General features: G+C 34.7%; 1 protein-coding gene across 1 annotated transcript; it reads left to right on the top strand.

Annotated features, from left to right (window-relative positions):
- The first annotated feature begins 4,845 nt into the window (after nt 1–4,845).
- Nucleotides 4,846–6,306, top strand: LOC121430667 (proline-rich protein 36-like). Its single transcript, XM_041628004.1, has one exon. It carries the CDS (start codon nt 4,846–4,848, stop codon nt 6,304–6,306), a length of 1,461 nt encoding a protein of 486 aa, XP_041483938.1.
- The last annotated feature ends 11,106 nt before the right edge of the window (nt 6,307–17,412 follow it).

The raw sequence follows: 17,412 nt of genomic DNA, 5'->3' as shown, positions 1-17,412 counted from the left end.
ATAATATTATGAAAATGACTTATGATTATAATCATCATTTTAGTAATAGTATTAGTAGTAGTGGGAATATCACAATTAAAAAAGAATAGTGATAAGTTTGTTTGAATTAATGCTATTTCTCTACTTAATAATTTATAATTGCGTTTTTAACGATTTTGCTTCTTTCATAGAAGCTTTAAACAATTCCAATACACAGTTCTATTTATTGTCTTTGTTTTGTTTTTCTATTATAGGAACCAGTCACAGATCCTGAACCAGAATGTCAAAATGTCTGCCAAGCTGTCAACAAGATAAATGCAAAACAATTATTGTAAATTTTCACAATCATCCACATAATTTTGTTGAGAAATTTCTGGTTTTTGGACATGACATTTCTTTTCAGAAAAAGAGAGACTAAAAATATCGAAATAAATACCTGATAAAGATTTTTTTTCTTCTGTTTTATCCCGTATAGGATGAATTCGAAGACTTGGATTCACCAAGAAATGTCACACAGTTCATCCAGGTAGGCCTACATCATGAATATCTATTCTGAAAAAAATAGGGAGAAAAAATAAAAGAACAAATTATCACTCTTTGTATTTTTATTTCATTATGATTATGCAGGAAGTTATTATGAAACATGAAGTAAAATAGTTTCGCTTTTTATTTTATTTTCTTCCAGACCATCGTTAACGACACCGCTGTCGATCTCGAGGTTGACATGTTCATTGCAGACATCTTAGCTGTAAGTAAGGGTACAGTCAATAAGTTCATTTTGATTTATATGCGATAATGGTACACTGTTCGAAAATTTCTAGTAAAAAGAAAAAAAATCCCGCAGCAGAGTCTCGAGAACACCTGTTATCTTACTGCACTGTGTAATATCACATGCATTTGTGCAAAATTACAGAAAATAGATATATATTTGGTGTATGTAACTTTACAAATTTATTGTAATAAAACTGTTTTCCCCCTTTTTTAAAACAGACCTGTTCTGTAAAATTCTATAAAAATTGTATAAAATCTTTCCTGTTTTAACAATTTACAGAATGATTTTATTACTTTCTGTAAAATCTGTGTTTTTTTTTCTTCTGTAAAATCTTCTGTAACAGTGTATCATAATCATTTTACTAAGCAGCAGAATCAGTAGAAAGTTTGCATTAGAATTTTATTTATTATACTGAAAATAATAACCTATTTTATCTATTTTTACGTCCCTTTTTTCTTATGCTCCTATTAATTATAATATTTTTGGGGATCCATACCCCCCCCCACCGAAATGCTAGTGTATTGATTCAAATTCAGCATTTCTCAGGGTTTTATTTTATTCTCATAAAATAATATTTTTTCTCCGAACTTTTACAGGGTGTGACTGAGAACCTAATTCAGAAAGAACTGAAGATCAAGCCTTACATTCAGGTATAGTGTGCTGCTTCGTCATTTGCCTTTCAAAAATCAAAAAAAATTCCCGTCGTTCTTTTATTCTCCTTCATTTTTTTCCCTTCTTTTCTTCTTTGTCATTTTCTTTTTCTTCGTCGTCGTCTTCTTCTTCTCCTCCTCTTCCTCTTCCTTTTTCTTCTTCTTGTTCTTCTTCTGCTTCCTTTTGTTCTTCATTTTCTTCTTCTTCTTCTACTTCTTTTCTCCCCCTCCTCTTCCTACTCCATCTTTTTTTTCTTCCCTTCTAATTTTTTCCTTACTTTTTCTTCTTCTTTATCATCTTCTTATTATTAGCTAATACCATAATTTTGTTTTCACCTAGTAATCAATTGCAATCTTAAGTAGGTAGAGACAGGGAAGGAGGGAGACATTATATACAGAGAGAGAGAGAGAGAGGGGGAGAAAAGGGGCAAATTTCATCGGTTCATTATCTTTAACGTTATTTCTTTCATTCTATTTCCCATGCAGACCATCATTGGCGAGGCTATTCTTGATCATGAGATCCAAGTTCACTTGTCTGAAATCTTTGCTGTGAGCATTTCATTATTTCATGTCATGCCTAAGTCCTTTTTACACAACTTTCGATCATATATTGTTTCTTCAATTTGTTATATTTGTAAACTACTATTTATAATGTGTATACATGGTATACTACAATTTCTATAATTTCCGGCAGAAGCCACCTTAAGCAAAGCAAGCAAAATAATTTGCAAACTTCTACTTCATGTTTTTAAGCTTCTATTTTCAAAGGTTTTGGTCCAAAATCATTAACATAGTAGGGGTTTTGTTTCGAAATGATATTTGACTATTTTTTCTTTACCTCGGCAAAATTTATCAAAAATAAATAATGAAATTCATTACTGTATTGCTCTCTATCCATCCCCACTTTTTCGGCACTATTGCAACGTATTAAGTATAAATTATTGTTTTGATTTGATATCTGACCATTTATTACTCGGATGTTTAGTTCCCTATGTCTATAAAAAAAATTTTCTCCCCTTCCTCGCACCCATTCAGAATGTGACAGAAGACTTCCACCTCAAAGAACTTCACATCAAGCCATATATCCAGGTATTTACCCAGGGTTAGAGTTTTTTAAGTATATCCTATTCCTTTACACATATTTCCTAGAAATATTATGAAAGTCCTCTGTAAACGAATTGTCTATACTTTATATGAAAATGGGTATTTTGTTTAACTGAACGAAAAAAATGATCAAAATCGAATAGATTTTAGTCTAATATCTTTTTGTCATCTATACTGTTTTTTGTGGGGGGACGTTTTATTGTTCTTAATAGTTATGTTATGTGGCAAGCACAACACGTCTTGACTTAGGGGATACAATTGCAGGGTGTTCTTTTATCGAAATATTCCAATGTCTGGACTAAAACACTGTTTTGATCTCATCAGTAGATGGCGTAGTTCAACCTATTCATGATAACCATCTATAAAATTTATATTCTGTTTCTGTTTAGACTATTACACAGGATGCATGTCTGGAGCTTGAAATTGAAGAGTACCTGAATGGAATCTTTGCCGTGAGTATTTAATTATTGATCAAACTCAGGCCATTTCTATAGCATACACTTATAAAGGCAAACTAGACAAAACGACTAGATTAATAGTTAGTTGGATGCAGATGTAATCGTTAGTCATATCCATAGGAACGTTTTTCTACTCAAGACTTACTGTGAAAAAGCAGTATCTTAACATTATCTTCTTCCACCTAAATCTGCGAATGAGTCCCCAATTTTTCATTATTTAACATGTTATTTTAGGGGATCCACGCTCTTCAAGCAGTGCTTTTTTAGTGGATCCCCTTATTCCAAACAAGATTGTGTTAAAACTATTTTGTAAATTTGTAATTGATTTGCTATCATATTTGATTTGTAAAGGTATTTGTTTATAATTTTAACGATGGAAATGAAAACAAAACTTGAAATTAAACTTATTTATATAATAGAACAATCTATCTTGTTATTACAATTTCTTTTTCTAGAATCATAATTAAATTGAATAAAGTATATACAGAGAGTATTAAGCTACACATCTTGATAGTTATGAAGAATAACTTGCATATATAATTTTGTTCATTCTCATTAACCAAACTTTCATGTCATTGTCTTATGTTTCGCAGTCTGTCACACAGGAGATCGCTCTTGACCGAGCGATAGACACATATCTCAACGATATTTTTGCTGTAAGTAATTACTATTCTATCATTAATTTTCTTTGAATACTTTCATTAATTTAATCTTATTTTGCAGGTACATCTGTACAAATCTTATGCAATAAATGAAACGACGATGTTTCGTTTCATTTATGATAATAAAATTTTGAAAAATCACATAATATATTCAATGATTTGTTTGATTGTTAAAATATATACTGTATATAACATATATAATATATTAAAAAACCAAACAACGAAAATTTATAATTCATCATTTGAAATTCGTGATTTCATTTCAGACTGAGCTTTCTGACCTGAAGTGCAAATCTTCTGCTAAGAATATCGTTGAGGTAACTACATATCGATTCTTCACTTTGTATTTCATTCTGGGTGTGTGTGTGTATTATTAATTTCGCAAGGAATATGATGAATATTGCATTTGATGAGATCGCGTGTAGCTAATTTGCAGTGCATAAAGTAAACATTTGAACATAATTATCTTTTTTTTTCGTTTCGACACTTGAAAGGGTAACAATTGTTTAACATTTCAACAGAACGTTATGATAATTACCCCCCACCCCCTCCCTCACCCTTAACAACAATTTTGTTCAGTTTCGAATACAGAACGTTGAGTTCACGTGTTTACAATAGGTATTTGCATGCATGCACATTACATCATCGTTCATTTTTAACAAGTTACTTCAAGTCCATATTCTTACTGTTAATAAATTCAGATTCAAACTAGAACTTGATTTATCTTCCATTCATTTTCCACAGATGATTACCCAGAGGGCAGTATTTAAATTCTATATTGATGCATTCCTTGGCGGAATATTTAAGGTAAAAAAACCCCATTCATGCGTGCGTCGATAATAAAAAAAATGTTGTTGTTGAGTGGGTTTTGGGGCTCTCACGTAGCATTTACTTTGATGTTTTGATTTTGTTCATACACATTTTTTCCCCTAGTAATTGCAATATGTACGACCCATCAGTGGCTGTGCTACAAGAGGGAGAGGGCAAAATCCTCCTCCCCCCCCCCCCATTATGATTTATCTTGTATTGAAAAAGTAAGAGACAAAATGGAAGAAAAAAATCACTTTAGTTTTGTTGAGGGCGTAAAGATGTGAAAATGAGTCCAACGCCAAAGTGGCACTTTATTTAAAAATATCACAATGTCAGTCTTAGATTTGAATTGGACTTTTTTCATTCCTTTACTCTCATTTCAGGATGCCATTGCCAAACAAATGTCAGCAATGGAGCCCTCAGAACCAACACCACAGCAAACATTGCTGACCCCACCATCGGTCCAACCATCACTGCTACCCCCACGACCAGAACTAGCAAGAGCATCACAGTCGGAACAACTGCGGGTTTCAGCATCAGAGTCATTGCAGCTGGCCACGACTCATTTAGAATTGCAGCCTACCCCTCCACCAAAGCCATTGCCACTTCTTCCATCGGAATACCATATAGCATCACAACAAATAGCGAAACTACCAACTCCACCAAAACCAGTACTAGGACCTATTTCAAGAAAAAAAAATAAAGTTCAACCCGCGGCATTACAAGCACCACAACAAGTTCCACAATTAGATCCACTGCCGGTGCCACCGTCAGAATCAATGCAAGGATCTCCACTAGCGGCTGCACTACCAGCATCACCATCCGATCAACTGGAAGCACCACCAGTAGCGTTGCTACCAGTCCAACCACCAGAACAACTAACAGCACCACAAGGTCCACTGCCGGTGCCACCATCGGAATCAATTCTACCAGTCCAACCACCAAAACCACTACTAGCACCTTCACAAGCAGAACTATCACTACGAGCAGCAGTGGTGCTATCAGTCCAGACACCAGGACCAGTAATAGCACCATCCGATCTACTATCAGAACCATCACCAGCAGCGTGGCCACAAGTTCAACCGCCAAAACAACTACTATCACCACAAACAGTGGCACTTCAGTTGTTACAACCTGAACCACTCCAAGCTACGCCTATGCCATTGCAGGAGTTCCCTTCAGAACCACCTTTAGCAAGGCAACCAGGGGTATTCCCTGAGCCACTGAGACCTGAGTCAAGACCAGATCTAGCATCTGAAGAGCTTGCAGGACAACTGCCGTCAAGTCCAAAGTCTTTGCCATCTTCTGGAGAGCTGCTGCTGCATGCAAAGATACCATCACTACCGCCATCAAACCCGATACCACTACCAGTACTGGATATCGCTTGGGACGATCGCAATCCCTTGAAGATCTGGGTAGAGAGAGCTCAAGATCTATTGGATAAATCAGAGCCTATCCCATTCCCTCCACCAATAGGGCATCCACCTGTTCCCAATGCGATACAACAAAGTCCAGTGTTATTACTTCGGCAAGAACTTCTTAACGGCTGTCTGGGCTTACAGGGCAAAGACAGTCAACAGACTGAAACAGGGAAATATGGAAGCACTGAGATCGGCTACTCTGGGAGTGCCGTTCACCGCGGACGCTCGTTTATTACCTACAAACTCCACCAGAATCATTGCACATCCCGGGAGAGCCTGCGACAACAGAATTCTGGAAGTATGGGCCAACAGGTCATAACAACCTCCTATTCAACCTGCAACACTTCTACCAACTGGGAAACATGCAACACTCGCCGCAACCCTGTCAGGAGGTCGAGTGATCAAAGCTATCTTCGCCGTGGATACCGAGGTCACACCAATCGTAGATAGATCCTCAAGCTTAGAACTGCTTCATCGATACTGTACAGGCTTACAGACGACGGATTGAAATTCCAATGCTGTCAAAAATTACTCGGGATGAAGTCAAGCGACATGCCCTACATGTAGTTGACTTGGCTTTAATTGATCTGAAACACGTACAAGTTCTGCAGAGCCATGAGCAATACCAATTTAAGTTCCGGATGATAATAACGTTGCAATTGGAGAAACTAACCAATAGAAACACTTGATGAAATGGCCTGTACCAACAAACAATTTCAGGAATGATAGTAACAAATAAAATGAATTCTCCCTCGTCTAACAAAGAAACTTTACTGGAAAAAATCCCGCCCAAAATTGAAATCAATGCAAATGAAATACTATTTCAATAAAGAATCATATTAAGATATACCATTTACTTTGTTTAGTTTGTTTGTTTGTTTGTTGTTTTATCCACCATGTTTAAATGATATCGACAATAACATAAATATGGGTGTTTGTTTTAAAAATAAAGTAAACACAGGAATAATGCATCAACAAAAGATGACGTAAAGCGAAGAAAGCCTTAAATAACACATTGGTCCGTATTCTGAAGTCGGGTTTAAGTTAGACCATGGTCTAACTCTTTGCTATAATTATGGAAAGCCAAACGTTTCAAAATTTTGTTTACAGTGAATGCTTCTCATGTTTACTGTGCTCTTTACTCTTCTTTAATGGTGAAGACAATTGTCATACGTATCCTTCCCAGGCACTTAATAATGTTTTGGGAGTCAAATGGGCTGCTGATACATTGAACTTCTTCTGTTAGAGATTTATGTAACTACTGGCTTTCCATAGTTAAACCACAACTTAAAACCAGAGTATGAATTAAACCGACTTCAGAATACGGGTCAGTATGTCAATTCGTTGTTTAGTGATATATGGTTTGAAACATAGCACTCTTAGGATCAGAAAGAGAACAATAAAACAATGAAAAAAATATTGAAATATGATAATAGACATAGTTAAGGGCCTTCAGATAATAAACACTCTATTATAAACATGAACAAAAAATGATGATTTTTTTAAAAGAAAAAAAACCCCAGACATTTCGATAAATGTCTTATCTCATTGAATAATTCTATATTATTCCCTGTTCCTCCTGGGTTTTTTTTTATTCATGTGACAATTAAAAGATTATAACTTTCAAATGAATGTAATATATTCCACATGTTAGTTTTGACATAAAAGTAAGTATAACCTTCAACACGAAATGACAGAATGAAGACCAACTGTGAAAGAGCTAAATTGGACACTTTTCGTGTAATTCTTAAGAATACCAACGTTTCAATAGTGACATTAAAATGCCAAAGTTGAAATATTGTTCTCGTTTCACTTGGATATCTAATTAGCGGGAAATATCGATCACTCTTAAAGGAAGTATTCTTTTATTTTCAAGATGAACTTGAGATATTTTGGTTAATGTTCGCAACCAAGTCCCCTTAAATAGCTTAGTTTCGTGGACCGTTATATTGTTTAGCTAGCGGTACATTCAAACCGCCCCTTCCCACATAAAAGACGCCGTATTTACCACCGTGCCAACAAGCCGCATCTAAATATACATCGACATAAAACATGACGTCACACTCTTGACGATGAAGTTGAAAGTGTCAGAGGTCGAATGAGTGGCAGAGGTACGTTTGATGTGGTAACGATTCCGATTGGATTTTAGTGATATCGAAGTGGCCTTTAATACCATTCGACCAAACAAGTTAGGGAATACCAAATGGTCATTAAGACCAATGAATTTTATGACTCTTTCTAAACAATTTGCAGCAACGGCGTAGTGTTTGCGTTGTTAGCGCTATCTCGCTGTTTTATTATAGCGGTACACATTAAGATGACTGTGAGGGGTAGAGTTCAATAACGGGAATGCTTATCTGGTGATGTTTTGAAGTTTCTGTTTGGAATTAATCGACGGTTATCAATCGATATATTTTGTTTCGATTTCTGTGAATTAACGTGCCCCTTGAATATTCATTTGAAAAAAGGTCCTTATATAATCATTTCAATATTTCAAAGTGATAACTTTGAATTGTCTTTTGCGTATAGTTGTAATTCAAAAGGGGAAGTTTGAGAAGAAACACAATATAATTTATTTCATGAAGTCTACAAGACGAAAAAAGGGCAATTGATTTCAAACATTCCCTCGTCTTTGTGTTCAGTAATTCTGTCACGCCAATACACATTCTTTGGCGATGTTTTGTATAGAACCTTCAATTCATTTTATAGCTTACGGTAAGCACAGTTTCGTGCACGCAGTCATCATTCAGGCTGAAAGTAGAATGATATGTCAATGATTGAATAAAACCGCACTTCAGTCAAAATTGATTATGCTTACACTTTGTATTTGGTAAAAACAGAATATCCATGTTAATTGTGATAAATGTCTTTCCAAAATGCATGCTTCGTGGGGAAATGTTCCCCACACATTTAAAGCAGCATTTTATCCAAGAATATTTGGTAAACCTTAGACTGCACATCACAGAAAAATGCAATGTAGGCCTATAATAATATGTAGTAGGGGAAGCATTATAAGCTTATCGATCCTTTACTATTATGTTGATAAACATTACAGATATACCGTCAGAGCAAATAATACCAGACAATGAATTACAATTATGAAGAACCTCGACATTGAAGCCATTCCCACCTACGTGTGTAGCAAATGAAATTCCGTCTCTAATAGGTATATGGGCCCTGGAATTGCTTTACAACCGTTTATGGCCGCCATCTTTGGTCTGACTTCCCACCTTTCAAGGTATTTGTGCACGGTAGCCCACTAAAAGCTTTTTACCTGAATACAATGATTGGCAACAACACGTGAAAATAAACTTTATCTTCTATCGAAGAAAATTATTGGAATAAATGGCAGTTAGTTGGTTATCTTCAGGTTCCAACTACCCTCCCCCCCCCCCCCCCGGCCCCAATTCTAATGAAAGTTCTATTTTGAGCTCAACTTATGAAAGATGTTGCTGCATACATTCTAAACCCATGTGCATATTTGAAGTGCAATTTTTACATTCTTGAATACTAACCAATTTTGAAATAAGTGACATCAACATGAGATAAAAAGGAAAATTAGCCAATATTTAAATTGTTTAAAATGTACATCTAACTTGATTCCACAGTGTCAACATGGTCAAGCCGGTGGAACCGACATGCGCAGCAGACCGACCACAGCTACAAAGTATAAATGTTTCATCATGGACCTACTACAGTCTGATCAACGAAGTCTGCAAACAGATTGGGAAAGCTTACACAAAATTCGATTTTTGTCTCACCTGCATAGCAGCGTGAGACTATATAGGCGCCGCTTTTCCGACGGCGGCGGCGTCAACATCAAATCTTAACCTGAGGTTAAGTTTTTGAAATGACGTCATAACTTAGAAAGTATATGGACCTAGTTCATGAAACTTGGCCATAAGGTTATTCAAGTATTACTGAACATCCAGTAGCGTTTAATGTCACATGAACCAAGGTCAAAGGTCATTTAGGGTCAATGAACTTAGACCATGTTGGAGGAATCAGCATTGAAATCTTAACCTGAGGTTAAGTTTTTGAAATGTCATCATAACTTAGAAAATATATGGACCCAGTTCATGAAACTTAGACATAAGGTTAATCAATTATCACTAAACATCCTGCGTGAGTTTTATGTAACATGACCGAGGTCAAAGATCATTTAGGGTCAATGAACTTTAGCCGAATTGGGGGTATCTGTTGAATTCCCATCATAACTTTGACAGTTTATGGATCTGATTCATGAAACATGGACATAATAGTAATCAAGCATCACTTAACATTTTGGGCAAGTTTCAGCTCTCATGATTAAGGTCAAAGGTCATTTAGGGTGAATGAACTTTGGCCGAATTGGGGGTATCTGTTGAATTACCATAACTTTGAAAGTTTATCATGTTTATTGGTCTAGTTCGTTAAACTTGGACATTAGAGTAATCAAGTATCACTGAACATCCTGTGCGCATTTCAGGTCACATGACCAAGGTCAAAGGTTAATGAACTTTGGCCGAATTGGGTGTATCTGTTGAATTACCATCATAACTTTGAAAGTTTATAGATCTGATTCATGAATCTTGGACATAAGAGTAATCAAGTATCACTGAACATCCTGTGCGAGTTTCAAGTCACATGATCAAGGTCAAAGGTCATGTAAGGTCAATGAACTTTGGCCATGTTGGGTTTTTTTGTTGAATAACCATCATATCTCTGTAAGTTTATTGGTCTAGTTCATAAAAAGTGGACAAAAGTAACCATGTATCACTGAACATCTTGTGTGAGTTAGAGTAGTTTTCAAAGTCAGCACTGATGCTATATTGAACCGCGTGATGCAGGTGAGACGGCCAGAGGCATTCCACTTGTAATAAAAAAAATTTTGCTCGCTTCACTTGCAATTTTCTTCTATAATTATAGATTTTGCGCGATACGCCATATTTAGCCAACTAAAAACGTTTAGCTCATCACACCACTGATAAGAACTGACCAGGGGCCAAAAAATACCATAAAAAAACTCTGGCAAAAAAGAATCCAGGGATTTTCTTTTTAGTAACAGGATTCAGATATTTTTTATTATAACACAAATTTTTGAATTCTAAACAGTAAATTTCAATATCTGACGTTTATGGCTTAAATGTTGAACGATGTTGTTTACACTCAAAACATTAGTTTGACTCTTCTTAAACTCTCAACGAACATCCGTATATTATAGTGAAAGGTTATTGTGTCAGAGTTAAATATATTATTTTGATTTGTTTTTTTTTGCTTAAAATCTTGTATAAATGAATGCTCCTAGCTATGCGAACCTTGCAGTAGTTATTTAACAGTTTAAACAACTATGCTTCTTTATTGAAAATTGATTATTACAATTAAACTCTGTTGTTTAAGAATTCACACACGTATGAAGAAAAAAATGAACAGCGTTTTTACCGTGAATGATATATCTTAATTATGTCGATTTTGGGTTGCTCTCGTTTTTGTCACAATAGCCAGGTTATTGGTAGCTACGATATACACAGTAGATAAACAAAGAACATTTATATCTAAAAATGAAAAAATAGGTCTTTTTATTTCATTTGTTATATAAAAATTGATTGTTTGCCGTTGAAATATACATTTTCATGTGTTATTTAAAGCAATTATTCGGTATATACGTACGGATGTCCATAACATCATTTGAATTAATATTTCATTTTCTTATAGGCATACTTAAACTATCCCACACTATTATGTAATAAACCTGTTTAGCTCATGACATACAAACCACGCAAACAATCCTCTTTAGCGGCTTAAGCAGTCAATTATGCAGTATAAATACATTTTTTTTCATATAAAGTATCGCTTACCGTTAGTGTTCAAAATTCTATTGAGCGACCCAAGTTTGCGCTCCCTCCGGGAAGAGCAGTGGGGTAAGAGTTGAATAATTAGGCAAAATATTAAAATGAGTATTAGGGGTGTTGCAAGAAAATATTTGCAATCAGTGGCAATATCTAGATGCAAATTCACGAATGATGACTTAGTTCTATAACTTAACCAAATCAATTGATGGTCGAAGTCAATGATGTGGAGATACTAAACATTTGGTCATACTGGACAAGGCATTTTCTTAATATTTTTGTTTCTTGTATAAGAAAATACAAAGATCTTTCTAAAAATCAGATCTGAAAAAAAAGTAACGATAAAAATAATGACCAACTGCATCATTCATAACAATGATTTATATCTTAGTCTTTAAAGGAATCATATAAATATTTGATTTTTCCCCTTTTTTATTATTTTGATAAAAAGTTTTTAAAGGTATTCCGCTCTCGTATTCTTCTTCTCAATGTTACGTGTATTACCGCTTGAAGACAGAAACACATGCATCGAGATAATTATGAAGGTTGGATCTCACTTGACAATTTCTGAATCTTTATATTTGGTCATGACATGAAAAGCATCACTTCAAATGAATTACTTTAAGAATTGATGAATATTTATATCTATAAAAAGAATGTACGTTAATTGTTTTTGGAAAATAATAAATTAATAGGCACGCCTAACATTAATTAAGAATCTGAGATGCTTCATCATCAGGACTGAAACATTTTAATAATAGATTTTGACAACAATATAGGCTAAGTGTGATTAATTTGTTATCATTTCTATCGTCATAGTCTAGATTTTACAACATTAATAACTTTGAAAACGTGTGTAGATACAATAACACTTTGACATGAAGGACTGGTGGCCAATGTTTTTTTTTTCTCGGAGCTGAGCACGGTAGTGCTGATTCCTTGATATACTGGAGTTAAAAGGTATATGGCCCACGATTGGTTTTATACAACACTTTATGGAGATAATCACAATACCATATTCTCGCCTCTATCAATACATAGTGCAGCATACGTTTCTTTAGATTTCAAATGACTGGTAGTGTATGACTGTTATGAAAATAAAGCAGAGATCATATGTAGATAAAATATGGGGTTGAATACTTTTTTATTCTTTTTATTCTTATTGTGAATGCAGTGTACAACAACGAAAAATGGCAAATAACTCATTCACCTTCTTATTCTTTGTGGTTGTTGTTGTTGTTGTTGTCTCTTCTTCCTCCTATCCTTCTTCTCTTCTTCTTCTTCTTCTTTTTCTTCTTCTTCTCCTTTTCCTTTTTTTTCTTCTTTTTCTTCTTCTTCTTCTATACTACTTCATTTTCTTCTCCTTCTCCTCACCCTCCTCTTTCTTCTCCTCCTTACTTCTTCAGTTCTTATTCCTCTTTATCTTCTGCTCATTCTTGTTTTTCTCTTCACTTGTCTTGCTACTAATCAAACCGACCATTATTAAGTATCTGTCTAGTCTGCAACTGAGGCCGCTGGCAGGAATTTTGAATGATGCATGCAAGTGAGAGGGCGGAGCGAGGGAAAGAAGCGACCGAACTATTCATATTTTTTCAACCTCCGTGTATTTTAAGTTCAAAGGAAGGGAACTGGTGAAAACATTGGGTTGAATTATACAAAATGGGGACGAACTACAACATTCTCATGAGGACACTTCTGGGGAAAAATTAGCATATATTATGCCTTCTTTATCTGCATCAAACATATTCATTATTGTATGTTCCCTCAATCATTTTGTAATAGCCCATTTTTTTTAATCAGTATCATTGGCTTTTAATACGTTTAACCGATTTAGTTGTTGAAAGATTAATAAGCATCCATTATACACTTCGGATTGTTTTTCCTTAAAACATGAAATAATCTTCGTGAGATAATCGTCTTATAACCCTCTTCAGTCATACGGCTATTGCTAAACTTTCATCCATGATACATGTTAACTATCTAGCGCCACTATAGCGTACCTACGGGGGGCAGGGGGCAGTGTGCCCCCCCCCCCGACGAGTCACAACCCATGCAAAGGACGTATCCCTGCCCCTCCCCCTGACGAGCTTGAACACCCTTTTTTTCTGGTACGAAATCCTATATATTTGTGGTTGAAGATCTTTTTTTTTGGTTGCTTGTCAAATTTTGGGGCGGACGGCACTGTATAACGCGTCCATCTTTTTTTTCTATGACGATTACGAATTGTCAATTCGTCATCGACTAAGTTGTACCGATCCAATTTGGATATTCCATGTATACTGTGCCAATATAGTATCTACACCTATTCATGTTTACTTGTAACCCCCCTCACGGTAGGTTTTACACTCTTGATATAAGAACTGAAATAGCATAGAGCAATTCCTATTTTTTCAACGCTCGCTTGAATGCATAATTATTGGACTAAACCTCATAATAAATTTCATTGTAGAAACTAGCAAAATCACATTAGAATAATATTGTAAGTTTTAGTATGCCTACTCTGCAGTATAGTTTTCCGATCTCACAAATCTTGAATAAGGCAATTTATGTCAAATCTGCATATTATTGGCGTATATGCGCCAGTGTATAGGCGAAAAAAAACACACAAAACACAGTTAACGTTTAAAGAAATCAGAGTTTCTTCATGAAAAAGCAAAGTAAGTCATACAAAAATCATATAAGCTGTACATATTGAAGGAGTAAAAAGCAAAAAAAGAAAAGAAAATTAGTACGAAAATTAATAGTTGATCCTATACAGCGCTTCTCAAACGGTGGGCCGCGGCACACTGGTGGGCCGCGAAGGTCTCCCAGGTGGGCCGCGAGAAGCTCCAGAGGAAGACAAAAAAATGGGGGAAAAACTATAGTAAGTTTCACAGACCTGGACCTGTCCGACAGGCCAGATAATTATGTTGTGTTTGATCGGTCAACGTGGGTCAAACAAAGGCAAAGCATGCATTATGTATGTTGCAATATGCATACAGATTATGATGGTTTCGATCTAACTTTGATGTGAACCTTATCATATATGCATATTGTGTAGAATTTAGTTAATATTGTCGCCCATTTACCGGAACTTTCCGAATGCAGTAAGTTCTTGAACTGTTTGTTTCGAACGTGCTTCAGGGCTTTGTGTACAAATTTCACGAAAACGTACTTTCATCAAAATGGACCTTTAAAGACGAAGGAGCTAAAAACAAATTGAGAAGTCTCTAAATGTAACTGTAAGAAAAATAAATCCCTGACTACATTAAATTTGGATTCATTATGACTGGCAGTGATGCAAAATCATAAATGTGTGTCGAATGTTGAAGGTATTCAACATTCTTGTTATTACGTTGTTTTGTTGTCATGGTTGTATACGTTTGGAGTAGTCGCTCAAAGGCCGGACTGCTGAAAGTTATACGCACTAATATGCTCATTACAATCATTGTCTATCTTTGAGTCGAGACAAGTAGTCGTATCGCTTTCTTAAAATTTTGGTATGTGGGCCTCGAAAAAAATTTGGGAGTCAAAGTGGTCCTCGAGTAAAAAAAGATTGAGAAGCGCTACCCTAATAAATGATGAATGGAACGAATTAGAATGAATCACATCTGCTGGAATTATATTTCTTTATGTTCGACGTACGTATGCCGTCAACATAGTCAATGAACGCCGAAGCTCCCGGGTAGTGATAGAGCGGCCTTTCCTTGTAGCAGCGCCGAGCGAGATTTGTGCTCTTTATCATGTTTATAGGTTTTAGTCCCTTATTTAATTTCATTAGGAAGCTTACCATTAACAAAAACTGCTAGCAAAGAATTACTATTATCTCATATCACGCTTGATTGACACATTTGAATTCATTTTTCTTAATTCTTGTGCAAATCCAGCTATTTATTGAAAATAAGACGGATATTTATACAAATACTGCCGTGTATATAATTATTCTATCTTCTAAACTTGCTTTTATATTTTCTTATGTATCACCAACATTTTTTGTAGTGTTAGGTCTATTCAAACAATTTTTTTCACCCTTGATTGGATATTATATACATGTGTATGTACATATATATATATATATATATATATATATATATATATATATATATATATATATATATATATATATACATATATATATATATATATATATATATATATATATATATAATTTCTGTAAATAATTAACTGTGCAATCACACACATAATGAATTCGACTTTGCATTCGTAAAATCAGCATGATGTCTGATCATCATTTTTCTAATATCAGTCTTAAAAATATGAAATATTTCAAAAATCTTCAAAACAAAGGTCGGTTATATATGTTTACAATGCAACATACAATGGAAAGCTAAAATTTGTTGTCATTTACAACTCAACAATTGAGTAAATTATTTTTGAAGGTAAAATCTTGTTTTAAAAAAGATTGTCTACGATTGTACGCATTTAACATAACTTAAGACATGATTTCAATTAAAAGAAATTAATAATGAGAAGACATTATACATTAAAATGAAAAGCTGGTTATTCAGATATTTCTGCTTATTTTAATCTAGTTTCTTTACATGATAAATACTGCTGCTATAGAATGAGTGTTGACGGTTTAAGAAGTAAATACAAAGGCCGGGGCTGAATAATACTGAATATGCAAAAATCAAAATAAAGACCCGTACACGTCGGATAGGGTAAGATCCCTGAACACGCATACCGAACTGTCTGACGTTTCGCTGAATCTTTTTATCAAACCATAGACCTACTAACCGATATTCGTTCTTTTCGCCCTACATTCTCAATGAATTGCCCAATCATAAATTTGATTTTTGGCAAAATAATAAGGCTAGCTCTTGAACATTTTACATTATGTTTTGTAAAAACATGACTGATTATTTCTTGAATCTTCACATCATTATATTCTATAATATGTGCAGACGATGCGGCTGCAGAAAGCAGGGACATGGCTTGTTTATTTTTCTCTCACAAATACAATATAGATATGAAAAGAAACACAGATGATATCATACATAATTTTTGACATTGACATCTAAATTAAATCAATTCTTTGTAGAAAATAAAAGAAAAAAAAATACGGTGGAAAACCTGTCACCAGCTGCACCAACTTATGTGCAACTGGTCTGCCATGTAATGGGTTGGACAATAATAATGATTAAAAAGCACAGCTCAATGAGAGAGGAAGACCGAAAGGGAGAGAAAATAAAGAAAAGAGTGAAAACCACCTAACATACAAAAAAATCGGTATTCGTATCCTTAATAATAAAGTAGAATTGTTAAGAAAATGAATAATGGAAATTTACACTTACTTTATACATAGATTGTGAAGAGTACAACAAAGTGATAAGACAGTATTATTAATGTGGATAAATAATGTGGCTATTTGATAATGACACCGATAATGTTAAGGAAAATTATAATTTCAATTGACGATTGATGTTCCGAAGATTTATCATCTTGATTTGATTCCGATTTCTATTCCAATTCCAACTCCGTATTATTGTAGTAGTAGTAGTAGTAGTAGTAGTAGTAGTAGTAGTAGTAGTAGTAGTAGTAGTAGTAGTAGTAGCAGCAGCAGCAGCAGTAAAAGTAGTATAGTAGTAGTAGCAGTAGTAGTAGTAGCAGCAGCAGTAGAAGTAGTAGTAGTAGTATAGTAGTAGTAGTAGTAGTAGTAGCAGTAGTAGTAGTAGAAGTAGAAGTAGTAGTAGTAGTAGTAGTAGTAGTAGTAGTAGTAGTAGTAGTA

Source organism: Lytechinus variegatus, chromosome 1 (assembly GCF_018143015.1).
Source record: "Lytechinus variegatus isolate NC3 chromosome 1, Lvar_3.0, whole genome shotgun sequence".
Lineage (NCBI taxonomy): Eukaryota > Metazoa > Echinodermata > Echinoidea > Temnopleuroida > Toxopneustidae > Lytechinus > Lytechinus variegatus.
This window is presented reverse-complemented; position numbering and strand designations above follow the sequence as displayed.

Bases quoted from the DNA above. Each gene is read 5' to 3' on its own strand.
- LOC121430667 (XM_041628004.1), top strand. From the start codon at position 4,846: ATGGAGCCCTCAGAACCAACACCACAGCAAACATTGCTGACCCCACCA.